Source organism: Sinocyclocheilus rhinocerous, unplaced genomic scaffold (assembly GCF_001515625.1).
Source record: "Sinocyclocheilus rhinocerous isolate Xijiao unplaced genomic scaffold, SAMN03320098_v1.1 scaffold889, whole genome shotgun sequence".
NCBI classification, from domain to species: domain Eukaryota; kingdom Metazoa; phylum Chordata; class Actinopteri; order Cypriniformes; family Cyprinidae; genus Sinocyclocheilus; species Sinocyclocheilus rhinocerous.
Genome location: NW_015638024.1, coordinates 2,851,000 through 2,878,570, shown reverse-complemented (window position 1 = coordinate 2,878,570; position 27,571 = coordinate 2,851,000). Strand labels below are relative to the sequence as shown.

General features: G+C 35.6%; 3 protein-coding genes across 8 annotated transcripts in view; all 3 read right to left on the bottom strand.

Moving 5' to 3' along the window:
- Positions 1-6,600, bottom strand: part of LOC107749512 (segment polarity protein dishevelled homolog DVL-1-like) — a 46,406-nt gene extending 39,806 nt beyond the window's left edge. Inside the window, exon 1 of the mRNA XM_016564688.1 lies at positions 6,188-6,600. Coding sequence (XP_016420174.1) covers positions 6,188-6,480 — 293 coding nt within the window. The 5' untranslated portion in view covers positions 6,481-6,600. The remainder of the gene's footprint in view (positions 1-6,187) is intronic.
- Positions 6,601-9,469: 2,869 nt separating this feature from the next.
- On the bottom strand, positions 9,470-23,692 carry LOC107749500 (matrix-remodeling-associated protein 8-like). Of its 2 annotated transcripts, none has more exons than XM_016564679.1 (10): positions 23,429-23,692; positions 19,877-19,903; positions 18,848-19,165; positions 18,416-18,517; positions 17,302-17,769; positions 10,781-10,942; positions 10,067-10,124; positions 9,894-9,976; positions 9,738-9,812; positions 9,470-9,534 (listed from the first exon to the last, which is right to left on the bottom strand). In XM_016564679.1, the coding sequence occupies exons 1-10, from the start codon at positions 23,478-23,480 to the stop codon at positions 9,509-9,511; spliced, it is 1,371 nt and encodes a 456-aa protein (XP_016420165.1). In that variant the 5' UTR covers positions 23,481-23,692; the 3' UTR covers positions 9,470-9,508. The 2 variants fall into 2 exon arrangements, with proteins under 2 accessions (XP_016420165.1, XP_016420166.1); XM_016564680.1 differs by having other exon boundaries at positions 18,848-19,150.
- A 1,343-nt stretch (positions 23,693-25,035) lies between these two features.
- The window catches only part of LOC107749498 (pleckstrin homology domain-containing family G member 5-like), a 46,513-nt gene continuing 43,977 nt past the window's right edge, over positions 25,036-27,571 (bottom strand). For all 5 annotated transcript variants that reach the window (XM_016564673.1, XM_016564675.1, XM_016564678.1 and 2 more), the window contains one exon: positions 25,036-26,027. In XM_016564673.1, the coding sequence (XP_016420159.1) occupies positions 26,018-26,027 (10 nt within the window). In that variant the 3' untranslated portion in view covers positions 25,036-26,017. The remainder of the gene's footprint in view (positions 26,028-27,571) is intronic.

Here is a 27,571-nt window from a genome sequence, read left to right as displayed (position 1 = left end):
AAAACGTGACGTGCCATTCCCCCATCCGCGCTCGCGACCGCTCGCACCTCATGTTTGCGGCTGAATGCAAATTATCATAATTGATGGATGGACATCTATGCCCATGAAAATACATCAGCAATCCGGCGCAGAGAAAAGAAAAAGAAAGCAAAAAAAAGGTGAAAACGAAGCACGTGCATCACTTTCAGGCACATTCATAATCCTGTGAAACTTTTTTGGCTGTTGACCTTACGGCCAACAATAGCCTTTAAAATGACTTAAAATGCATTATATAAAAAAAATAAGGCAATAATGATTGGCTAATAACACTGTTAAAATACATATAGCCATAGGTAACTGTCTAGAGCTACAATTGTAATTTGTAAATAATACAATTTATTTATTTATTTACTTCTATATTTTATTAAAGTTCTATTTTGACCCCTATAGTAGGTTTTTTTTTTTTACTTCCATAATATTTGAGGAAGGGGGGCACAACAATACAATCCTGCTTAGGGCACCCATTTGGCCAGCAGTGGCCCTGCATTAGAGTATATGAATGTGATGAATGATGGGATATGCTTAGCCTCAAATACCACTCTGAAATGATATTAAAAATAGTTAATGTGTATGCATTAAGGGCACTGAGCTTTGCCATTTTCAGACCTGGGACAGTCTTGCGCACTTACTTTTTGTCAAGTGCACATGCTCTCGAGTGGCCAAGACCGCAGGTATGGGTATTGGGACAGGTCCTTAGTCCATAAATTAGCGCCCTTAGCACACACTAAATCCACATGATCTCTAATAGTGTATATTAGTGTATATTCTCATATCATATCTATATATTCAGGTTTCAGAACCAGAGACACGCATCCAAACTTTAATTGAGGATAGTAAGAATGTGAGGGCCTTAGATACGGCTTTGGATGTGACTATCTAGAGTCGCAATTGGGTAACTGTGAGGCGGCATAGTCGGGGGACAAAACACCGCTCTTCCGTTCTGATCATAACATTAAACAGATTCTCCCCACTCAGTGGTGCACCCATTGAGAAACCTGATGAAAGTGCCCTAGTTATTGGTGATTCTATTGTACGGAATGTAAAAATAGAGACACCAGCCACGATAGTCCCAAGTTTACCGGGAGCCAGAGCGCCTGACATCTTGGCAAATTTAAAAGTGCTGGCTAATGCTAAACGTAAATTCAGTAAGATTGTTATTCATGTTGGCACTAATGATGTTCAACTTCGCCATTCATAGATCACTAAAAATAACAATAAAGAGGTGTGTGAACTTGCAAGTATGATGTCAGACACTGTAATATGCTCTGGTCCCCTCCCTGCTTATCATGGTGACGAGATACATAGCAGACTGTCGTCACTCAGTGGCTGGATGTCTAAGTGGTGCCCGCAGTATGACATGAGTTTCATAAACAATCGGATGAGTTTTTGGGGCAGACCTAACCTGTTGAAATGAGACGGTCTTCATCCCTCCAGGGGTGGTGCCGCTCTTCTCTCTAGAAATATGGCACATAGTATTAAAGTTTGTACTTGACTAACTGGGGCCCAGGTCAGGAAGCAGACAGACTGGCTAAACCGACCATCTGCTAGAACAGAAGTATAATATAATACAGATAAACACATGATAAAGCTTGGCTTAATCAATATTAGGTCCCTTTCTACAAAAGCGCTTTTTGTAAAACATATGATCACAGATCATAACCTAGATGTGCTATGTTTGACAGAAACCTGGCTAAAACCAGATGCTTACATTACTTTAAATAAGTCAGCCCCTCTATAAACATGAACCGTGTCCAAAAGGTAAAGGGGGAGGTGTTGGTAAATTTTATAGTAATATTTTCAGCATTTCTCAATGGTCTGGTTTCATGTATAATTCATTTGAAGTAATGTTGTTTTTTGTAACGAAATCTAGAGTAATAAGTGTTAATGATAAATCCCTATTGACGTTTGGGTTACTGTTACAGGCCACCATACAGACTTTATCAAAGAATTTGCTGATTTTCTATCTGAGCTAGTACTGGCAGCAGATAAATTCTTAATTGTTGGCGATTTTAATATCCATGTAGATAATGAAAAATAAGCATTGGGATCAGCATTTATAGACATTCTAAACTCTAATGGGATCAGACAACACATGTCAGGGCCTACTCATTGTTGTAATCATACTTTAGATTTAATATTATAACATGGAATTGATGTCAATGGCATTGAAATTCTGCAGCAGAGTGATGATATCTCGGATCATTATCTAGTCTCGTGTATACTCCATATAGCTAAAGCTGCAAACTCAACTCCTTGTTACAAATATGGTACAACCATCACTTCTACGACAAGACTGCTTTGTAAATAATCTTCCTGATTTGTCTCAATTCCTCAGCTTATCTAATAGCTTAAAAAAAACTGTGTACGCCCTCTTTTCTAGCACTTTAGCCACGTTGCTCCTTTACACAGGAAAACAGTCAGACACTGTGGTATAATGAGCACACTTGCGCCCTAAAGAGAGCAGCCTGGAAAATGGAGCACAGCTGGAAGAAAACAAAACTAGAGGTATTTCGTTTTGCATGGAGGGAAAGTATTTGCTTCTACAGAAAAGCATGAAAAACTTCTAGATCTGCTTACTTTTAGGGATGGAACGATTACCGGTTTGACGATAAATCAAGATAAAATTCCCCACTGTTAGTATTACCGTTTCATGTTTTAATTATCATTAATTTAAAACTGTATTCGATTACCGCGATTTGAACAACTCAGGATAAAAAAATACTGTCCAGCATAAAGCACAGTTTTAAGTAACAGCCTCAGTAGTTTCGTTTTGTGTGAAAACATGGTAGAAAGCTGGGAGGTTTTAAAAGAGTGCTAAGGGAATTATACAAATGATTATACGAATGAATTAATTACATGAATGTAACTCTGAAGGTTCTGACTGTCTTCAGAAAAGATTCGATGGCATTTTGTTTTCATCTTCACTCCATATAATACCTAATAAAGTAGTGTTCTTGTTGCAGTGCTGCTTTGTCAACGGAGGTTACGGGAAACAGCTCTAATTCAGCTGTTCCATTAGCGCCACCTAGTGTCAGAGAGTGGATTTACAGTGTTTTATTTACATTCAGCCTGTGTGCAATTTTTGTCTGGCCAAAAAACGGACCGAATTTGCATGCCCTGCTGTAAATTTTGACTGGTTGATGAAAAACAAGCTTATGTAGATTCTACACATTTAAACAATTCGGATAAGGTATCTAGAATTATTTATGGAGCAGATAAAATACATATGATCCTTTATTAATCATTTATCATTTTGACTTAACCCCTTTCTTTATTTAAAGGCTGAAATGTGAGGTTTACCATGTTATGAAACTTTTTCCAAAGCTTTATTTGAACATTTCGTACATTGTGTCATTTAAAATCTGGACATCATTGGTAATGTTATTGTTTTAGTGTTTATGCAAACAAAAAGTAATTTTATATATTGTTTGCTGATTTTAAATACAAAACACAATTTATGTGTCAGTACTTTTTAAACATTTCCAGCACATTTTAACAAAACCGTGATAATACTGATAACCGTGCTAATTTAGGTCACTATAATCGTGATAAGAAATTTTCATACAGTTACATCTCTACTTACTTTTCATCTCTTTTAGAAGAAAATAAACACAACCCCAGGTATTTATTCAATACAGTGGCTAAATTAACGAAAAATAAAGCATCAACACACGCAGTCATTTCCCAAAAGGACAGCAGTAAGACTTTATGAACTTGTTTACTTCCAAAATCGATACTATTAGAGATAAAATTATAACCATGCAGCTGTCAGCTACAGTATTACATCAGATAGCACATTATAGATCTCCTGAGGAACAATTCCACTCATTCTCTGCTGTAGGAGAGGAAGACTTGTATAAACTTGTTAAATCATCTAAACCAGTAATTTAAGAATCTAAATGGACACTGAGATACCTTTAATAAAACTTTGGAAAAAACTTTGGAAAAAGCGACACATGCTTTCCCCATTTTTAAAAAGTCACCATTGGAAAATAATGCAAAAAGGATTGCTAAAGTAAACAGAACTCTATATCGCAACACATACTGTATGCAAAAGCTAAGGTTACAAATTTAAAAAGGTACTGCATAACAGGAATAAGTCACCTGTGACCCTTTAGTAACTCATGCATAGTAATAATGCATAGTATTTAATGACAGAATCTTCATTTTTGGGTGAACTATCCCTTTAAGTTACAAAGATGAAAAGTACTACATAACAGAAATAAGTCACCTGTGACCTTTTACCAACTCATGTACATGTACCTTACAGAAGGAAGAGCGTTTACCTGAGAAAAGAACACATGCATTTGAATAAATGTAAATGTAAATGTATTTAAATTAAATGGTTCAGTGAGGATGTTGGTATATTTTCGCCTAATCTGTACTTTGCAATGGAAATTCTTATTTCATGAGAAAGCAAATTTTTGTGATAAATAATCCAGAGTACATTAAATTTATCAGGCAATACAAAGATACAGGTGAATTTAATGTCAATGTAGCAGCAGGAAGCTAAGAAGCTCTAACTTAAGACAGTCGGGTGGCTATTACAAGAACTAATGTCACGTTAAAGGGTTAGTTCACCCAAAAATGAAAATTCTGTCATTAATTACTCACCCTTATGTCATTCCAAACCTGTAAGACCTTCGTTCATCTTCGGAACACAAATTAACATATTTTTGATTAATTCCGAGAGCTTTCTGACCCTGCATAGAGAGCAATGCAATTACCACGTTCAAGACGAGAATACTTTTTGTGCACAAAGAAAACAAAAATAACCTTTTATTCAACAATTTCTTCTCTTCCGTGTCAGTCTTTTGAAGCGCGTTCACGAGAGTACCACGACACATGCGTGTGGTGCTGCTGACGCAGGAGCCGGCCTTCTGACGTACAACCCGGATGCGCTGTGCCTAGTTTACAGCAGAGGAAGACAGATGCTGTACATAAAACAGTCTTCATAAACATGTCTGAAGATTTCGACAGAGAGGAAGACTTGCAATTTTTTGCCCAGTCTTACTTATTTGAACCAGAATATACAGATGATGAACTAAGAGAAATGGACGTTCTATGTCAGAACGCCGGCTACTGCGTCAGCAGCACCACACGCATGTGTCGTGGTACTCTCGTGAACGTGCGTCAAAAGACTGAAACGGAAGAGAAGAAATTGTTGAATAAAGGCATTATTTTTGTTTTCTTTGAGCAGTACAATAAAATTATTAACTCATTTTAATTAACAAAAATATATATTTAGTTGTGTCTGCATTCCAAAAAAAGGTCCTGAAGTTAAACATTTCATTTTCAAAAGCATCTCCTTTCACTGACCATATGTTGATGATCCTACTTATTTCCTGTTTGTACCCAATTAGTGGAAAGTGTTCATTTAGGATGACAATCACATTAGACTGCTCTGAAAAGACTAAAGTGGATAATGTTACTCAGCAATACTTCACCTTAGCTTTTTCATGCCACAAGAATCTAAACACTTTAAATGAACCTGCATCAACCAGAGCCCCAAACTGATCAAAATATCCTTTGAAACAGCATTCAGACGCACACTGCGTTGGCATTATTAGGACAACAAAAAAAATCCAACCAAACTATCTCACCAGCATAACATCACAAATGTCCATGCAGAGTGCAGACACATACAGAGGTGTAGAAAATCCAGCTTAGGTGATTTAAGATGGTCTCCCAGTCTGACCAGCAGGGAAAAAACACTAAAACTGACTAGACAAGCCTGGCCAAGCTTAGGCTGGTTTAAGATGTTTTAAGGTTGTAAAGCAAGATTTCATAATAACTGGCAGAAAATCAGAATCAGGAATCAGTCAATGATTAATGTCATTTTTTGTCTGTTATTGCTGGTTGCTTTCTCACTCCTCTTGCTAAGGGTCAAACTTCGGTTACCATGCAAATCAAAGAAGCAAAAATATGTAACGTACAGTATGTTGTGCTATGGCATACTGAACAGATAAGAGCATGACTATATTCTGATGCTGATCCCACAAAGGAGGAGATGATACAGTCATCACCAATGACAGGCAGGTGCTAATGATGACAAACCATCGCTGCCACGATGACAGCTTCATTCGCACCATGGACTGAATACAATTAATGAATGAATAACAATGACACTTCCCATCATTCGACTTACCCAAAATCTTGATCCATAGATTTAAAGAAGAATTTGTAGCTGTTGACCGGTCGGTTGCTGAGGACATTTTTGAAATCTGCCAAAGTTACCTTCTCTGGAGCTACTGACAGTTTCACCAAATAAGGAGTTTCCTCCTCGTCTATATGGTAAATTATTTTAGTCTCCGCCATGAGAATATGGTGGGAACAATTGCCGGAGAACAGCGCGTGATCCTGATGCTGTCTATACAGACGCGCGGTGACAATAAATAAAATGTCTAAAATAACGGATGCTAACTGAATATAATCACGCATTTGGCGCGACTGAAGCTATGAATTAAGCGACTTTGTAACGCTAAGGCTAAGAACACAGCCATTATGGAGGCCTGATATATGTCTATTGCAGCCCACTATGCGGAGGATACGCTGCCTGTGTTACCGAAACAGGAAGGAAAGGTTCACATCCTCGAGAGAATCAGCCTGGAATATCCGAGCCGCTCTTCTGCGCAGTGCTGCCATCGTGTGCTAGAAAGCAGCCATGCACTCTAAGTCTGGATTCGATTTGGGGTTATGCAACTCTTCCCACATAGTGAGGTAGATATGTGGGGGCGTGTTCGAACGAGACGTTTTAGGTAGGTGTGGCTGACTCTTAACTTTTATAAAGAATATCTCTTTGGATTTGAGACTTTAGTCTTTGCAAATTTACAGATCTTCTTTATGCACCAAGAGCTTGTAACACTCCAAAGAGAAAGGAAAAAATGAAATCACATCATATGACCCCTTTAAAGCCGTAAACTAAAAATTCGAATTTGGAGAATTCGTAACACTTACAATAAGGTCCCATTAGTTTCCGTTACTTAATGCATTAGCTAACATTAACTAACAATGAACAATGTGTTATATTTATATTTGTTCATCTTTGTTAATCAAATTAAACTCTTCGTTGTTAGTTCATTATCTTAGATCCAATAAATAATATCAATAGATGCAACTTTTGATTTTAATAATGTATTAGTAAATGTTGAAACATTAACTTTGGTTAATAAATGCTTTAGAAGTAGGCTATTTGTCATTGTTAGTTCATGTTAACTAATGTAGTTAACTGATATTATTGAACAAATAAAGTTTGTAAATTGTTACTAAAGAATTAAAATGGAACATTGAAATAAATTCAAATAAATATGCTTCTTCAACTTAGAATTGTACTGTTTATGATTGAATTCAAATTCATTTCAAATCGAAGCATTAAAAAGGAAATTAGAATTTGAAGAATTAAAATGGAACATCCACATTAATTCAAATAACTCCTGTAAATGCATTTATATATATATATATATATATATATTTCAGTATAAATTACTTATTTGCAACTTTTATAGTACACAACTAAAAAAAACTGATCAGTGTTGATTTCACCTACAGAAAATGTAATCAATTTCTGTTTCTTTGTATTTAATACATTTGCTTGCATTTTATGGTTCATGGTAGAAAAAACAATTCAGTATGCTCATTTAAAATAGTTTTTATAATGAATCCAAAAAACAATGTGATGTAAATATTGTAGTACTGTATGACAAAGTTAAATTCTGTTTTGATGAGTTAATTGTTTAAACAGCACTGATATGACTTTTGGTAAAATTACGAGAAATGTCTGTAAAAAATCAGCTGCAGTCTTATTTTGGGAAATTCCTCATTTGTTGAGCAAATGAGTAAAGATTTTAATTAGGGTCATGAATAAGCAAATAGCTGTACTAAGGATTTCCAGTATCAAAACCCTCAAGTACTGAGGTGTTTGATTTTGTTTGAGCATCATAAATCTTTTACATTACAGGCACATGAGCCTACAATTGTGATGAACTGAAAAAATACCACCTACATCATGCAAAAGATCATCCAGAGGTTAAAATGTGTTTATTTTATTCTGCTTTGAATGAGAGAACATTGGCAGTGAACTGAAAATGAAATCATCAATAATAAAACCGCTTCAGGATGGGAATGATCAAGTATCCATTATGTGGCATCATGTACCAAAAGCATTGTGGTCTACCCAGCGAATTCCTCTTGCAACCTCAATCAATGGTATTAACACATTCTTATTTGGAGCCTTTGAGGAATTTAAAAGGGTGGCTGAGTGTCATATAAACATTATACTGGGCAAAAGCATTGCTTCAGTTTCACCATAATAATCTGTTAAGATAAAGCAGTACACATTACATAACACTGATTTGAGCAAACTAGAAAAGAAATGTTTGCACCTATTATGTATGAATATTCATAGCCATGCTATTACATTTTTATGTTGTACAGGTACCTTGATGCATTTGCATCAGTTTCCCACTTAATTATTTGACCTCAAATGAACTCAAAGCTGCAAGTATGGATGAAAGCAAATACATTAAACGCTAGAGCATTCAAATAAACTGTGACAAAGGGAATTAGTAAGGTTTGTAACATGAGAAAAGTAAGCATGAAAATATACAAACAATAACATGGAAAAAGTTGATAGAGTATGACAGGATACAGAAGATTGTGATAGAAAATGTTATACACTAAAGGAAATGTAGCCTTTTAGTGGCAACACAGTTAGTAATGGGAATAGAATATCAAAATGAGAAAAATAAATACTTATTTAATTAAATATTTTGGCTAAACTGACTGTGCTTTCATATACCAATAAGAATGTAGACTTTAATTTCCACTTAACATTTTACCATGTTTAAAACTGTTACACAAAACCAGCATATTAAATTCAGGATCCAGTCATGGGCTAAATTATGAGCTTTTACATAACCACAGATACACAGACAGATCAACAGTATAAGCAAATTACACTTGACCTGGCATGATTATTAAAATGGACCTTTTAATAATCATGCTGTTCATATAATATAGTAAAGGTATTAAGGTGCCTGCATTAAAGAATGCTTATGAATTGTAGCTTTCAGTAAGCACAGCTTAAACCTACTGAGGAAGACAAAAAAAACATGAACAAAGCATAAAAATGCATTGTGTGATGTAGCAATAGCTTCTGCAATATTTGTACCATACAGATGTGCACTTTTAATTACAAAATCATTTAAAACTGCAAAGCTTTTTTGATTCCACAATGAATAAGAAGGTTCTTCCTCACATAAAGCTTCTGAGCTAGCATTTCATGTCACAGCCTCTGCCAGGCCTCATCCTTACATAGCCTTACATAGAAAAAAACCATACAACTGTGTCTTTCTCTCCTTTTCACTTATTTCCTTGCGATATTGTCACTCTCCACATTTCATTCTTCATCCCAAAGTCACCCCAAGTTTGACCAAATCTGCCCCTGGACCAGCCAGTGGCAAAGTACCTCTTATTTCCAAGATGGCTTCTCCATCTCTGCAGAGAAAAAAAGTTAAAGAGAGAGAATTTGTGAATTTTGGAAGACACAATCAAATTTCAGAGCAATTTAGGTTTGCACACTACTGTGGCAAAAGTTTGGGCTGAGATTGATTGATTGATTGATTTAAAGAAGTCTTCTCACCGAGGCTGCATTTATTTATTTCTAAATACATTAAAACAATCAAAACCCACGATTTTACCTCTGTCCAGGTCAATGGCTTTTGGGGAGCAAAGTTTGGACATTTCCGCTTCCTTCAGTAGATTGTTCTTGTATTCTGCAGAGGCAAACAGAAATACATTTGTCCAAGTCTTTTCACGGGTGGTGCATTTTGAGAGGAAATATGAGGTAAACTCACCCAACTTCGTCTCCTCTTGGTTGCTTGACTTCACATCTGCGATTCTTCGCTCACATTCTTTCTTAACACATGATGTGTGGCCCCTAGATATATGACACACATTGACAGCTGATGCTTTATGCATAACTAATGTTCACTTCACAGATGGCGTTTTAACATCAGTGGATACTCACACATACGTCACCGTCGGCAGAGGTGGGCTTTCGACTTTTCGTGGATCAAAATCTAGGCCTAATCAAAACAAAACAAATGCAATGCAAATATTAAATCAAGTACAGTGTACATAATACAAGTGAAACTTTCTTATTTTCTATAGATTCATTACATGCAAAGTAAAACGTTTCAAAAGTTTTTTTGTTTTAATTTTGATGATTAGAGCTTACAGCTCATGAAAGCTCTTTGTGGAGGGTGTCAATGATTGTCTTCTGGACCATTGCCAAGTCAGCAGTCTTCCCCATTATTGTGGTTTCAAAAAACAAGAGATACCCGGAATTTATACTGTAGGGATGGTCATTTAATGACACTCAAATGTAAATATTCTAATATTTTGAGATACTGGATTTTTGACTTTTATGAGCTGTAAGTTCTAATCATTAAAATTAAAACAAAAACACTTTTGAAATGTTTTACTTTGCATGTAATGAATCTAGAACATATGAAAGTTTCACTTTTTGAAATAAGTTAGACAAAAAAATTAACTTTTTCATGATATTCTAATTTTTTGAGATGCACCTGTATATACACGTGTGTGTGGCTGAAAGACACTTCTGAAGTGCCACAAAGAAACCATTTTATCCACAGTTACATTCAGACACCTGAAATATAATTATTTGCCTTTTTAGAGGAATAAAATGCAAAACGACAGATGTAAAGGACCAATAAAAGACCTTGTCTTTTTCGTTGACGTGTCAGGAGAACGATAGCCAACACAATAAGGGCCAATAGGAGGAGAGTTGCCAGGATGTAGCCCAGCTGCTGCAGGAAGTGATTCCTTTGCTCTGGCAAGATGACATTGATTACATGTGGCGGCACTTCTACCATGTTGGTGTCTAAAAGAAAAGACGATAAAGTATATATATTGAGGAGTTAGGCACTGAACTTGATTGTTTTTTTTTGCCATTTTTAGTAACCACCAGAGGGCCCTGTGCTACTTACAAAGACTTATGCTACACAGAATCTTTTGCTGTGAAAAAGCACACTTCGGCACTCCTGAAGGAGAGATATTACAGATTGAATCATAATCTGATTTCATGCCCTCTAAGAACTGAGACCAATATCATCTATGCTCCTGAGCTATTTATTCGGCTCCCCATCAGCTTACATAGTCTATAAAATAAATGACATAAAATAAATACTACATAAAGTATATTTCGACAAAACAAGGATTAACCTGCTATAAAACATAATACATTTTCCAGTGAAAAATAATTGAAACACCAAACTCCACAAAAGAATAAGAAAGAAAGAAAGAAATATACAGAGCAGATAATTAACAAATATTCATAAGAGCTGGATTAATACCGATATCGACAGCACGTCTTTCCCTTTTCATTGGTCTTTTCATTGGATATTTTCATCTTTCTTGCGCTACAACCTGTAAGGGCTTGACCCTTAGCTAAAGACAACTGAAGAAGAGACCTGTAGTACAGAGAGATCTGGTATTATGGCAAAACAGATGTTGGAGCTGAGAGAGTGCATTGCTTGTTTCTGGAGTTCAAAACATTATATTGGCAACACCAAGGTCATGGGATTGATTCTAAGAAAATACACACACTGATAAATGTGTACTTCGAATGCATTCTAAGTGGCTTTGGACAAAAATATCAAGTGTGCGAATGAAAATGCTTCGTTTTAAGCAGCAGAGTTAGTGCACTTGTTTATTTTAATTGCACTCTAAATTCTGCAAGAAAGACCGGAAACTGCCACGTGTTTCTCAGCTAGAATGAGATTTTTTTTTTTTCTGGCAGGAAAACATGGCTTTAAATAAGAAGAGTGGTGGAAAACAGAGGGAGGATTGGATGAAATGGGGAGGTTCTATGTGGTCCATTTTATTGAATGACTTTATCATTTTGCTTCCACGGGAAAATTTAATAAATCAAAAAAACAAAACAATGTTGCACCACTTCTTCAACGATAGAGACATAATAAAGACACGCAGCCTAAAATGACGACAGTAGATGACAAAATACTGAATGATATCATAAGTCGTAGAAGAGTAGTGTTATTAGATGTGGAAAATCACTCAGAGACTATTATGTTTGGGCCTTACAAAAGAGCCATGGCTGCAAATCAGAGATTCTTGCTTCTTAATGTCTTACTGCCATGAAGTTGTTATATTATTATTTAAAGATTTTTAGAGACTTCTTACAAAAACCACCCAAACTTTTGAATAGCGATGTATCTAAAATTTAATTCATTAACATGAATTTTTTTTTTAAAACAATAATAGTGGTAATATCAGACCACTACAAATTACGTTTTAAGCAGCAGAGTTAGTGCACTTGTTTATTTTAATTGCACTCTAAATTCTGCAAGAAAGACCGGAAACTGCCACGTGTTTCTCAGCTAGAATGAGATTTTTTTTTTTTCTGGCAGGAAAACATGGCTTTAAATAAGAAGAGTGGTGGAAAACAGAGGGAGGATTGGATGAAATGGGGAGGTTCTATGTGGTCCATTTTATTGAATGACTTTATCATTTTGCTTCCACGGGAAAATTTAATAAATCAAAAAAACAAAACAATGTTGCACCACTTCTTCAACGATAGAGACATAATAAAGACACGCAGCCTAAAATGACGACAGTAGATGACAAAATACTGAATGATATCATAAGTCGTAGAAGAGTAGTGTTATTAGATGTGGAAAATCACTCAGAGACTATTATGTTTGGGCCTTACAAAAGAGCCATGGCTGCAAATCAGAGATTCTTGCTTCTTAATGTCTTACTGCCATGAAGTTGTTATATTATTATTTAAAGATTTTTAGAGACTTCTTACAAAAACCACCCAAACTTTTGAATAGCGATGTATCTAAAATTGTATTCATTAACATGAATTTTTTTTTAAAACAATAATAGTGGTAATATCAGACCACTACAAATTACAAATGTTTGTAATGAATTCTTTCTAATGTACCCCCCACTCTCTGTGAAAACAAGCAAATCCTGCTTACTACTGTGTTAAAACATGCCCATTAAGTAATTGTTACCTGTGAAGAACAGTGTCTGCCCTATAATCTCAATCTTAAACTCTTATTGTATATGTTTGAACCCAGAGCACTCAGGGGAACACAGGCTAATATCGTAGGGTAGATTACTGTAATCAGTAACAGCTGAAGGGTCTTCTACCCTCGTTTTTCAGAAGACCTCATAAAAAGGCCGGATATGACTATTTACTGGCATTCAAGAGCCATGGTAAAGAGCAATATAATGTATCGTGTCACACATTTTTGCCTTGAATAAAAAGCATTTTTACTAAAATGGCAACTACATAATTTCAAAACACATTCATTTCTGTATCTTTCACCTCAGTTAAAAGACAAACAGGCTTCTCCACAAAAGTATTTCCCAAACAGTGATTTATAGTTATTATGAAAAGATGTGTTTTGCTTAGCTTCAGACTTCCCTTGCATGTTCATGTCGCAAATAATAATAATAATAATACAAAAAAAATTGCACAAAAGCAATGAAACATCTTCCAGAACTTGAGAAGCAGTCTTTACTCTTTCCTGCTTGTTCATGAACTGACGTCTCCATGAATAGCTATGTTTACGATGAAAGCTGAACATTTATGAGCCAAACAATCCAGAACAGGGCTTCCACTGGGACTTTTCTTGGACTGTCCTGCTTCTAAGACCATAGGGGAACATCAATATGCTCAAAGCTTGTAACTTTTGAAAAGCTATTGATATGTCAGATCCTGGGAAAGCTGTAAGTGAGTGATTCACATGATTAGAACCACCTGGTCTAAAATGGCTGAACTATAAGAGGATAAACAGAATTATGAAAAGTCCTAAAAGGAAATGGTTTTATGTAATGGCTGTGCTGGATCCAGACAGTTGTTTTTTTCTTCATGCTTAAACAAGACAGAAGAAAGGACTGACACATTTTGGACGGCTTAAGAAAAGGTTGAAGGGGGAATGAGGGGATGTTGAGGGTGGGCTGACCTAAATCTACAACAGTCTCCTCCTTATGGCTTATGGTCTGATGTTGAGCTCTAGCTACAGCTGGCCAGATGCTTTACAGATGAAGCAAACTTGCCTTCTCCTGCAGATAAACAAGACGCTGTCCAAAAAAACTCCAGAAAGGATGGAGACGGAGGGTAAAAAAGTGAGTGTGGCCAAAAAAGAGAAAACTATGCAGTGAGAAGTGAGAATGAAAGCGACATAGGCAAGACAGATCAACAGAAAATTAAAGAAACAGAAGAAGGGAAATGGAATGCACAAGGGAGGAGACAAAAATCATGAAAGAAAACAAGAAAGAAAGACTGAAAGAAAAAAAGGACAGATAAATTCAAACCACAAAGCTATTTAGCAACAGTTAAAAGAGAAAAAGTGAAAGCTTAGAAAACGAATAGACTGCCAATTTGTATGACATTTGTAAACAGTCTGCATTCTGCACACAGTACAACACAACAAAATATAGCTAGGGGTGTTGAGGAAATTTTGTTCATCATTTGTTAATCAATTGGTCATCAAAGTACCACATGATTCTTTTACTGCTGCTTCTTCTTCTTCTTACTGCTTCAGTCATTTGTCACTGATTATCTTCCCCTCCAACGAGCTGAACCACTGCAACTGGGTCATCATTGAAACTTGAGATCTCGTGAATGAATCAGCTAGACCAGTGTGAACCAGACTGACCAATTCATCAAAAAGGATAATCAAAAGAATGTTTCAAAATGATTAAAAAGAATGAATCAAATGACTCAAAAGAATGATTACTTGATCAGTCACAGCTACTCATCTCACAAATACGCAATGGTGAGCATCCTTTTTCTGTTTTTCAGTGAATAATGACAATTTTAGTTTGTTCCGAACACAAACGTGTCATAAGGCTTTATAAAACTTGGAATATAGTGCACACGTTGTTTGGACTATTTATTTATTTATTTGTTAGTGCTGTCAAATTATTAATCGCGATTAATCGCATCCAAACTAAAAGTTTATGTTTACATAATATATGTGTGTACTGTGTATATTTATTATGTATATATAAATACACAAATACAGTATATATTTAGAAAATATTTACATGTATTTACATGTATAGATTTATATTTATATAATTTATAAATATTTTTAATATACAAACATAACATATTTTTCTTAAATATATATATATGCATGTGTGTCTATTTATATATACGTAATAAATATACACAGTACACAAACATATATTATGTAAACAAAAACTTATTTTGGATGCGATTAATCATTTGACAGCACTATTTTTTTTTATATATATAATTTTTTATACATATTTTAATGTGCTTTTACAGCCTTTTTAAAGATTCCTTGATGTGTTTCACATTAAAAAAAACTCATATGGGTTTGAAATGACGTGAGGGTGATTAATGATGAGAGAACTATCCCTTTAACTCAAGGAAGAGAGCCTAGACAAAATTAAAAAAAACTCATATGGGTTTGAAATGACGTGAGGGTGATTAGTGATGAGAGAACTATCCCTTTAACTCAAGGAAGAGAGCCTAGACAAACAATTGACATCAAAACAAAATACAGACACTGCAAATCAGAACAACACAATGTATAAATAAGCACTCACTGCAGATGCCCAAGTTTTTGTTATTTTTTTGCCAAAAAAAGGCCATGTAGAAATATTATGTTTTTAATAATGAATTCAGCAGTGGAGAAAGTGTTTAGTGCTTTTCTTTCTAGCCCAAAAGTCTGTGATTATCCACAAGATTCCACAGAGGTTTGTGTATTCTAGGGTCAACTTTCTCTTATTAGTGGTTTTTCTGCTGAATCCCCACCCGTCATTCTCCCCAACTCTCTTGTCTCTGTAAAAAATCATTAAAACTTATGCATCAATTCCTCTCTGTCTCTTATATATTTCCTTCCTTTTTTATCTCCCAATTCACATCGCCTACCTCCCTGTCTTATACAAACAAAAAAGCACTTTCTTATCCTCCTGCACCCGTCATTCTCCCCAACTCTCTTGTCTCTGTAAAAAATCATTAAAACTTATGCATCAATTCCTCTCTGTCTCTTATATATTTCCTTCCTTTTTTATCTCCCAATTCACATCGCCTACCTCCCTGTCTTATACAAATAAAAAAGCACTTTCTTATCCTCCTGTCTGCCTGGCAATACCTCAAAAGAAAACATATGGCTATCGAATGATCCGAACCAGAGCAGAACTCAAACTGAGAAAGCGAGCTGTTACAGTGGGTGAGGGAACAGCAGTGGAATGCAAGTGAAAAAAAGAAGAAAAAAAAAACAAGAGAAAAAGAAGCGTGCTTGATGCAAAAGAAGAATAAGCTTTAAAGGAGAGCTGCTGCATTTTAATGAATGTGAACGTGGTAACCCAGACAACAGGGTAACCAGATCTGCAGACTTACCTCAGACTGTTTTAGGTCAGGATTGTTTGTTTAAGTTCATGCACTGTGATTACATCCACCCTATTTTCTTTCTCATTTATTTTTCTTAAATTTGTTTATTGTTTAGTCAATACTGATTAAATTCATAAGACATAAGAGGGAGTCCCAGGGTAGTGGGTGTTTTTTTCTTTGGCTCAATAAATGCTGACTAAGTAATACAAAACTGTTCTATAAAACAAGTGTAGACCAGTAATGAGCATCAACCCTTGACTCTTTCTCTTGTGAATCCAAGCAAATGACAAACAAACCAAGAACCAAGAACAAATAAAGAAAGGCAAATTAAATCAGGAGAACTCCCTCCCTAGCCTGGGGCTCTAAGTTGCAAATATAGCAATCATCACATTTCTTCAGGAACATGCTGAAGATGCTCCAAGAAGGACGTTCTTTAGTCTTACATTTACTTCTACCTGTTTAAGTGGTCTGCACTGGCATTTATCCACATGCAACTTGTGAGTTGAGTGCTGACAACAATTTTAGACACACTTTATGAACTGCAGACATGCATTCAGAAGAAAAATATTTACTGGAATCTGTGGCGCAAACAAGTCATAATGAGCCAAAGCAGCAACAAGAACTCCTGACAGCAGCAACTATTCTGTGTGATAAATTGGGAGAATTCTGGAAAATCTTGTGTGTTGTGAAAGTGTCGTACATGATTAGTAAAAAGTTGAAATAAAGAAAGTTGAATAAATTAACCTTACTGAATTCATGCTTCTCATGTTTGATCTCTTGATTCTCATAATGAATAGATTTTTATTATACATTACTGTTACTCTGGGTGTTTCTCTTACTTGGGTCTTCATTGGGAAGATATTGAGGTTCATCTGAGGGTTCCTGAGGTATCTGAGGAACTGGAGGCATCACAGTAAGCTGGAAGATGCGTCTCTCGTGCAGGCCGCAGTAGTGATGGTGGAGATGACAGGAGTATAGTCCCTGATCCAGGGGCTGGATGTCTGAGATGGTCAGGGAGAAATCTCCCTGCGAGAACGCTGTGGCAGAAATATTCATCTTTTGCTGAACAAACAGTGGTCCGTAGTGACGCCTCTCACCAGAAGCGTACAGGTCGATGAGCCGATCGGCACGGTCGTGTCGGACCCCTGGAGGTTGACGGTCCCAGTGCACCACTTGTTGTTGGTCCTCCTGACTGTTGCTCTCTGTCCAGATGGGCCGGCGGTTAACGCAAGGGAGAACCACCTTGCTGCCCACCAGAACTACATACACTGCCTTCTGACCGTCCCAAAACCGCCTCTCCTTACGTGCTGAGAGAAAACCACAGCAACATGTATATGAGTATGCATATATAATAACTGTTCAGAAGTAATTATAAAAAAATATATATATTTTTTTAATTATACTTTTATTCAGCAAGGATCCATTAAATTGATCTAATTGACAGTAAAGACAGTCATAATGTTACAAAAAACTATATTTTTTTACTAGTTTTTATTCATCAAAGAAAAAAATATCATGGTTTCTACAAAAATATTAAGCAGTATAACTGTTTTTGAAATTGAAAATAATAATAAGAAATGTTACTTGAGCACCAAATTAGCAAGTCAGAACGATTTATGAAGGATAATTTTACACTTGAAAATTCATGGAAAATTTCAGCTTTGCCATCACAGGCATAGATTAAATTAAAAAATGTATTAAAATAGAAAAAAGTTATTTTAAATTGTAATACTAACTACACACTCTCTATATATTTTTGAAAGGTTGGTGACTGGAGGTGAACAGAAGAGTGCAAAATTTTCTTTTCAAATGGTCTTCACATTCTTTCCATTCTTTAATCGGCAGCCAACTCCTTATTTGGCATGAACTTAAACAGTCTGATCAAGATGCAGGTTAAATGCCAAGAATAGCCAGACAAAAACCTCCTCTGAAATATGAAGTGAATTTACCAACCTGATCTGGTGACATTGAGCTGAACTTTGATTGACTCATACAGGTGGCAGTAATGATGATGCAGGTTACAGGAGTAGATTCCTTTGTCACTCACTGCAACATCTGTATGAACCCAGACAAAATTTATTAATTTAGAATCTAGAAAAGGAACATCAGGGCTTTGCCTGAAAATTCTGAAATGTGAAGGTTATATACTGTAGGCCTTATGTAGTTTAAATAGGCTACTTGAGAAGTTTGAATGGATTTGATGTTCCTAGGGGTATAGCTAGGTGGCTCCCAAAGCGTTCTGTGTAGTTGTTAGGCAGTTGCGAAGGTATACTTGGTGCTTACTATGATGTTCTCTTACAGAAAGACAGACTGATTGACTGGTGGCTGCTAAGGTTTCAGGCTCCTTTCTAGGGAGTTCCTTTGCATTGCCGAAAAGTATCTCACCTTTGATTACCAAAGAGAAGTTGCCATCCTTAAAAGCAGTCTTGGGCATGTTAATGCGTCCCTGGTTGTAGCCATTGTAGATGCGCTGGTCTCCAGCAGAAAACATGTCTATAACACGTTCCATTGCGTGGTTTGGGCCACTACGAAGTAAATCCCAGTGCGCTACCCTTTGGCGATCCTTTAAGCGGTCTTGTGTCCACACCATGCGCTGACTATGACATTGCAATACCGCCTGAGATCCCTTGGGGGCGCTGATATTGTACATGGCCACCACCACGCCACTGCCATCACTTTGGCCTAGGGCTGAAACACAAAGGGCCGGTTTCCCGGACACAGATTAGGCCTAATCTTTGAAAAGCACTATCATGTGTGATTACCCAAAGTAAATGGAGCAGCACTGTTGTTGTCAACCATAAATTGCTACAGCACCAGTAAACTGGTGTTTGACGTAGTTACAGCGTTCTCAGTCCTGCAGCTGCAGTTACCCTTCTGTTCAAAAGTTTGGGGTCGGTAAGTTTACTGAATGTTTTTAAAATCTTATTATCTTATGTCCACAAAGACTGCATTTATTTGATTAAACATATTGTAAAAACAGTAATATTGTGAAATAATATTACAATTTAAAATAACTGTTTTCATTTTAAATATATTTTAAATATATAATTTTAAATTACATATGGTTTATAAAAATACATTTTAGTACATTTCGTATTATCAGTGTTGAAAACAGTTTTATGTGGAAACCTTGCTAAAAAAAATTCAGGATTCTATAAAGAATAAAATTTTCAAAAGAACACCATTTATTAATTTTAAATTAAACAGAAATCAATTGTAACAATGTATTTGTCATTACTGTCACTTTTGATCTGTTTATTGCATCCTTCTAAATAGCATTAATATCTTTTTAAAGAAATCGTACTGACCTTAAACTTTTGAATGGTAGTGTATATTTTTGGATACTTATATTGTTAGGTAATAAGCTCAATACACTTTTGATTAAAATTGTTCAGTTTTAAGTAATGTGCTTACCAGGGCTGAAGAGGAATGAAGCCAGAACTGTAAAATAAGCAAACAGAAAAACTAGTTAAAATTAAATACATAGGCCACCTCATGCTTTTCTTCCCACTAGGTTAAAGACTAGAGATGTACCATAAGGGATTTATCACTGTGTTTTTTAGAAACAACTGTGAGACGATTAGCTCTGAAAACTCAGCAGGCGCTTGAGCAGCACTGTTAATCTGACAGGCTGGGTGTTTTATGGCAAACTGGGCCTTGAAACTACCCACTGAGGGCTTCTGAGCTCAATAAAACAATATAGTGTATAGGTATAATACGTGAAAAATATAGCAACACACAAAAAGATAGAGAATCACGGTAATGGCCAGCCATGTACAGTAGGCTTCCCTGTTTGTATAACATTACTTTGTCAGCAAATATTTTAGGAAAATGAGCAGCACCAATATTTTGCAGCCCTGTGTCTGGAAGGACTCTTTATGGATGTTTGTATGAGTCTGTAACTATCAGGAATAAACACCTCTTTGTACGTCTACAAGAAGAATCCAAACACTCCTGGCTAATAAAACACTGTAATCTCTCGTAAAATTTACACTTAGAATATAAACATTTAACTAGATATTACCTAAGCCCAAATTATTCTCGATCACTGAAATTTTTGTCAAGTTTTTGTAAATTCAAATCAACCTTAAAGGGACCGTTCACAAAAAAAGAAAATAGGCCTACTGAAATTTGCCCTACAGTAGCTCTCTTTGACATGTTCATGAGAGAAGTAACAATGTCTGATTTGTGAACAAAACAGTCAGGTTTGGAACAACATGAGGGTAAGTAAATGATGACCACCATTTTCATTTTATGAACTTTATGACTAAGGGAGTGGTTGGATAGTCCCAGATCCTCTTGCATTAAGAGGGTCTGGGACAATCCAACCACTCCCTTAGTCATAAAGTGGTAACATTTTATGTGCTTCCTTTTCAACATGCTAAAAAATATGAGAGATTTATATAAAATGGGTTGGTTTACTTTTTTTTCTTTTTTTCTATTCACACAACCCACATGCTTAAAGAAATTCAGTACAAAACACAAACAGTCTGTTGGATGAACAAGACATTTTAACATTTCACAACCATGTGAAACACATCTAGCATTTCATGAAAATTCAGAGCAGTGTAGTTCTTTTTGCACAGCTGTCTTTAACAGCTGTGACTACCATTCAGATGACTTAATCACTGAAACAGTCAATGGTCAATGGTCTGTACAATTATTTCCAAAGCAGTGGTTTCTCTGAAAGGGCAGACTGAAATATAATGCTTTTTTAGAGACGTTTACAATAAAGAAAGAAATTCAGTTAAGCTGCACAGTAATACTTATTTTCATATGGGTTTTCATCTCTGTACTGTATGGTCTTTGAGGGTTGTTATGTCATAATGATTTTGTGTCAAATGAGAGAAAAAGAAATACTTTTGCGAATGTACAGCCAATCCTGAGGGGAATAGAAAGGCAGTAATAAGGATGTGTTAGAAGCTAGAGAAACCACAAACATCAGAGTAAAAGGCAGAGGAGGAGGAGGAGGGAGAGGGTCAAGGGTTTGGAATCTGCTGAGGAAGCACTTTGAAATGCAACGACTTGTCTGTTTGCTCATATATCCGTATTTCATTCACATATGCACACTCATATTCACACAAACATGTTGAGGGCAAATCAACACCTGCACATGAGACTGTAAACCTACAAAACTGCATCTCTCTTTCTATATCTTTCTCATGTTATCCCAAAAATGTTTCTGTGCCATTTACTAACCCCCATGTCATTCCAAACCTGTATGACTTCAGTGAAATACAAAAGTTTCCCTTCCTTTATTGTATGAAAAATACTTTGGTGTTTCAAGAAAAAGTAAAGCAGGTTTGGAATGATGCGATGATTTTCACAGTAAAACATGCAATATGTCATTAATTTGACAAAATGTTAGCAGAGATTTACAGAATGGGTATGAAATAAGTTTAAAAAGGATTTCATTAAACTTTCTGTAACTCTCACTCTCCTGTTTTACAGAAAATGTTCAACTACTTTCTTTAAGTCAGGGCTCTGATGTTTTTTTTTTCTAAAATTCATGAAACAGCTTTAGAGGAACTGTATATAATTGAATAAGGAACTGTATTTTTATTGATGAAAATTATTTCATAAATAGTCCTACACCAGAAATGAGCCCGCGTTCTTAATCTCAGCCCAGCAGAAAACTCAAAAAAAAGCAGTGCTGTTTGTCAGGCATGGGTATTGGCCTTGTAACCGAGGTTTGTTTACATGGGTTAAACTATAGGTAAGATTTCACTTTTGTTATCTTACAGACCTGCTGAGTGTGCAGAATCATAATGTTATGGGATTATCCACTCAAAACAAAAATTATAACAAAATGTCTAGTGTATTAATTTAAGTTGAATGGTCAAGATAGGGAATAAAGTGAATAAAGTAAGTATAGTGCACATTTTACTTCAGAAATTCAGTGTATGGAGAATTTAGCAGGCTGAATAGATGTAACAAATCCATTTAGAAGTTAAAATGGAGGCAAAGAAATGTATAATTCAAACAGAGTTTATACAGAGTTTACAATATTATGCTCTAATTGAAAAAAAAACAAAAAAAACATGTCATTGGCCCAACTGCCAATGGGGCCTGTCTAACTGACCAAAACTGGTTAATCATAAGTTTACAATACTGACTCAACCTGTGATAAGATGAGTAGATCTGAATAATAAAACATATACACTTGTTTTAAATAAAACCTTATGCCTTTGCTGTTTGTGTCAAGTGAATCACCCTGAGTCACTCCTGACTTCTAAATATGCAACTCTAGTTCCAATATGTTAGGTAAGGGGAATTTTCTTGATTCACTTGGTTTTCAGTGCAAAGAGAATATGAAGAATAAGCTTCAGCTCTTTGTAAACCATCACTAATCAGACATTTGAACAAGAGAAAACAAGGCCATCATGGACAAATAAATATCTCATGCTCACCACCTGAATTCCCCTCCACACAAAATAAAATTTCATACCACATCTAGCATTAATTCCACAGAATGTCCAGAAATATATTCATTTGCTTTTTTTCTTTTATATGCTTAACTTTTGGTGCTCATATCATGAGCAAACCGTTTTGTTGGGAGCAGAAACTTCTCTTTGGGTTAGTTCAAAACAAAGTCATCAGTCTCGAACACGAGTTTGAAGTTATCTGCGCCAGATGGTTTTGACATTTGGGTCTGGGTCTCAACAGTGCTAAATACAGACTGAAAAACCATTACATGACATTATAAAACGTTTAAACAGCAGAGAATATTCACAAACATTTACAATGACTCTCCAGAGACATGCAAAGATATAGCCTACACTCAGGTAAGAGAAGAGCGACACGCCATATATACCACACAAAATTTAGCATTTTAGAAGTCTGTTTAAATATAATAGACCATATTTATTAATTTATACGTCAATGTAAATAGAACCACAATAAAGCTTAAAGAACAACAGTAATTTGTAAGTAAATCAGGTAAGTTAGCCTAAATCAGATACTCACGTTGAGCCAAGAAAAGCGCTCGAGCGCACAAGGACACAGCCGAGTTCTTCATGTCCGATATAATCTTGGGTTATTCACTCTAGGATGTGTTGAGGAAAGCAGTATAAAGCCGAATTTGCAGGTTTTTATTCACCTAACAAACGTCTATCGCGAAGGAAGACTTGCTGTTTGTCGACCAGCGACATCAGCAGCAGGCTGCTCTACTGACCCACCTTCAGTACTCACTCTCTCTCCGCCTGGACTGCCCCTATTAAACACGAACAACAAACCTGAGCTACGGTCTTTGTTCATATCCCTGTAAGCCATCAGGGATGTGAAATAAAATGTATATTTGCCGATGACTCACGTTTTGCGAGCAAATATGAAAATCTTAAAGACAGTTCTTATATATAAAAAAAAAAATTTGCTAAATGCACTGCAGCATTTTTTGTCTAGAATTTTGTGTAAACGTTTAAACACTGTTAAAAGTTTTATATGAGGACATATAGGCCCTAGTTATTAGCCTACAGCCGTTCAATATGACAGATCAAACGATTCCCGAACTAATAAACGTCTGCGTTCCCCCAAAGAAACTTTTCATTTTTCCTTCCATAACATATATTTTCCCCCCATTATCCGCAGAAATCACTGTCACTCCGTTCAACTCCGTTCACTCGGCTTTCAATCTATGACAGGTGAAATAGGATAAGTAGGATATTTGATGAATCTTTGCGGCATAAAAATAGATAAACTGGTCAGTGTTTTTATTAAAAACTTATTTTGCATTTCACGACAGGTTATTTTTAATATTTTACAGATGATCATTCAAGTTGCATGGCCAGAGCCATAGCTATGTAGTGTAAGGCCTGGTAATAATTAGTGAAGGTGGCCCCAGTTGCTGTTTCATCAGGGTGTTGGTGGTGTGTTTACAGGCGTTGCTCACAGCATGGTTATGAGCCACAGTGCAGACTCAGCTCCCGCAATGAGCAATAAAACTCTAGGGGAACAAACAATCAAGACAGCCTCATTCTTCTAAGAACCCAAAGTCGTCTGCCAGCAAAGAGAGTGGGACAACTGTATTTCTACAGTTAGGCTATAAAGATGTGGAAGCAGATTCTAATAATTTCAGTAGCCATATTATAAATACATGATATTGTCATAATTGATATAGCACATAGTCCATTTATTTCTGAACATTAAATTGCCTTAGTGGATTTTACATCTCGGCCTGCTCATATTTGGGTTTACATAAAAATGATGATGATGGTGATGATGGAAAAATAAATTGCATGACCACATCTCTTTATCAGCTGTACAAACAACATATGAAGTCAAAGGGGAAAAAAGTAGATATTTTCTGCCACCTTGTGGATTATTGGAATATTGCAATTTCACATTTGAGAGCTCACTCCTGGTACTGCACTGCATTCTAAAACCATGTTGCATGAAAAGGTTACAACAAGAAAAATACGCACATAGTGTAACCGAAACATGATTAAGATGAGACAAGGACCATTCAGATTTGCTTGGAATGATATAAACATTTGGAGACACTCCAATTTTTGGAATATCCTCTCATTAACAAGAGATGATATCATTCATTCAGTTTCATAAATAAAATGGACACATTTTGGCAGTGGATTTGGCATCTGAAGCATTTTAATTGGAAGTTTGCAGGTTGTGTTTTCTCTCTTTTTTTTTTCTTAAGAAGCACTGTGCAAATTTGTAACCTGTAAATATTGAAGCTACATATGTAAACCGATCAAATCCAGGGATAAGACATGCATTCAGCCCTTATTTTGATGTCAATAGACAAATCAGAGACAGTGCTAACCATTCAAATAGCAAAAATAAACATAACAATCAAAAGGCATCAACAATAAAAAATTTCTACGAAACAAAGCAGGTTCAATAAATACCATATTTACAGAGCACTGAAAAAACAAATGCATGCAAGTTGATTATTGTGGCTTTTGAAGAAAAAGTAGTCCACAGTTTGTTTGTTTTCGTATCACAAGTGAGATTCAGTAAATTCCTACAACCTAAAAGAGTACATTTTTATTTTAGGTGTTTCAGGAGCTACATCATCTAGCATTTAAAAAAGCCCTTAGGACTCAGAGGTCAAACGAAATGACAATTCAAGCAAAATGACAATTCAGGTAAATTCTGGGATGAAGAGTGCTTCTGAGTTTATAGTCATACTTTTTGTGAAAATAGATCACAGGGCATGCATGGAATAAGAGGTTAGAAGTTAGAAACTAATGAGATTCTTTTCTGTCCCTTTTACTCTGCAAAAGCCCTGACTGGTGCATTGCTAAATAAAAACTGATTAACTCAAATCTCTTTTTGTCAGACAGGTATTATACAAAATGTCTTTGTATATACAGTATAACCCTTTAACTTTATATTCAATATAAAATTATTGAATTATGGTCATGGCTTTTAACTGAGTTCCACAGCATTCACCCTGGTTCTGTCTGTTTATATTTGAGTCACTGAGTTGTACTTCCTCTTGGGTACACATCTTTGCAGATGTAGTCTTGGACCAAAGACTTGGTTTAAGTCCCACCAATAGACCAGCTAATGGCATCAGCTTCATTTACACAAACACTAAACTTCCCTAGAGAGAGAGAGAGAGAGAGCGAGAGAGAGAGATAAACACAGACAATTTTTAAAATAAATAGCAAATTAAAAATATATTTGCAATGTGACATCATCTTTTATATAATTTCAAAGCAACTGCATAGCATTTAATAACAAATCATCCACTCAAACATCAGGGAACAATTAGAGACCTTCCACAAGGTAAAAATAGATACAATACATGGAAAAAAGTGAAAAACTCAGTACTCAGGATTCTAGATTCAGTCATTCTCTCGGAAGGTCCAATTCTCTAATAACTCTGGGTGGAGACTGAGATTATTAGATAAAAGACACTGGGGACAAAAGCACTGGATGACGGCTAGACAATAGAGGCTTGGCTATCCTGTGCCTCACTGACTGAGATCACTGTGTCTCAACCTATTAAAAGCTATATCAGAAGAGCACATTGTCTTCTAATGGGCTGAGTCCACACTGATGGCTAATGGCGTGCCACACTCTGCGGAGAACATTAACAACGAGGAGGACACGCTGTGCGAGCAAGTCTGGACAATGAGGGAGAGTTTTGTAACAGCATGCAGGAACAATCTGTCTGCAAGCTATTAGTGAGATGACAAGAGTTTGAGGGATACATACTAATGCCTAGCGTTGACATCTTTTTATAGCAAGTTTATAAGAATGGCTAAATTACCATGTGCAGTTGGTGAATAAAGACAAGGACCAAGCAACATGTTTGAATTGAAATTTGTTTGTGGATACACGACTGAAATTATATTTGGCATTAAAAATAAAACCTATTTTAGGACCTATTTTATTCAAACCTGTTTTATTTTCATGACAAAATATTCTCAGTAATAAAAGTCATCATGTCCAGACACAAGCATTAAATTAAATGTAATACAACAAATATTACCAAATTCTACTTTACAAATGTACACTACCATTCAAAGGTTTGGAGTCAGTAGGATTTATTTTACGTATGCATTAAATTGATAAAAAAAAATGACACTTCCAGTGTTACAAAAGATTTCCATTTCAAATAAATGCTGTTCTTTATAACTTTTTTATTCATCAAAGGCACCTGAAAATATCACAGTTTCCACAAAAATATTAAGCAGCAATGTTTTCAATATTAATAAAAAAAGAATTGTTTCTTGAGCACCAAATTAACATATTAGAATGATTTCTGAAGGATCATGTGACACTGGGGACTGTAGTAATGATGATGCTGAAAATTCAGCTTTGCTATTCAAAGGAATAAATTACATTTTAAAATATATTAAAACGCTTCTTTTAAATTGTAAAAATATTTCACAATATTAATGTTTTTACAGTATTTCAGATTAAATAAATGCAGCCTTGCAAGAGACTCCATTTAACAAATGTTACTGACCCCAAACTTTTACAGTATTGTGTACTTTTTTAATTATAGTAATGATCATTTTTGTTTTTTATATTACAACAAGCTACCGACTGGAAATTATGCCACAGTGCAAAAATACCCTAAAATTGGTTTCCTTATCTTGGTGCAAAAAAAAAATAAAAAAATAAAAAAATAAATAA

Excerpts from the sequence above, each read along its gene's own strand:
- LOC107749500 (XM_016564679.1), bottom strand. The coding sequence starts at position 23,480 with ATGAAGAACTCGGCTGTGTCCTTGTGCGCTCGAGCGCTTTTCTTGGCT. Across the intron at positions 10,125-10,780 it reads ACGTCAACGAAAAAGACAAG|GCCTAGATTTTGATCCACGA; the intron begins GTCTTTTATTGG and ends TGTTTTGATTAG. Across the intron at positions 9,535-9,737 it reads AGCCATTGACCTGGACAGAG|AGATGGAGAAGCCATCTTGG; the intron begins GTAAAATCGTGG and ends TTTTCTCTGCAG.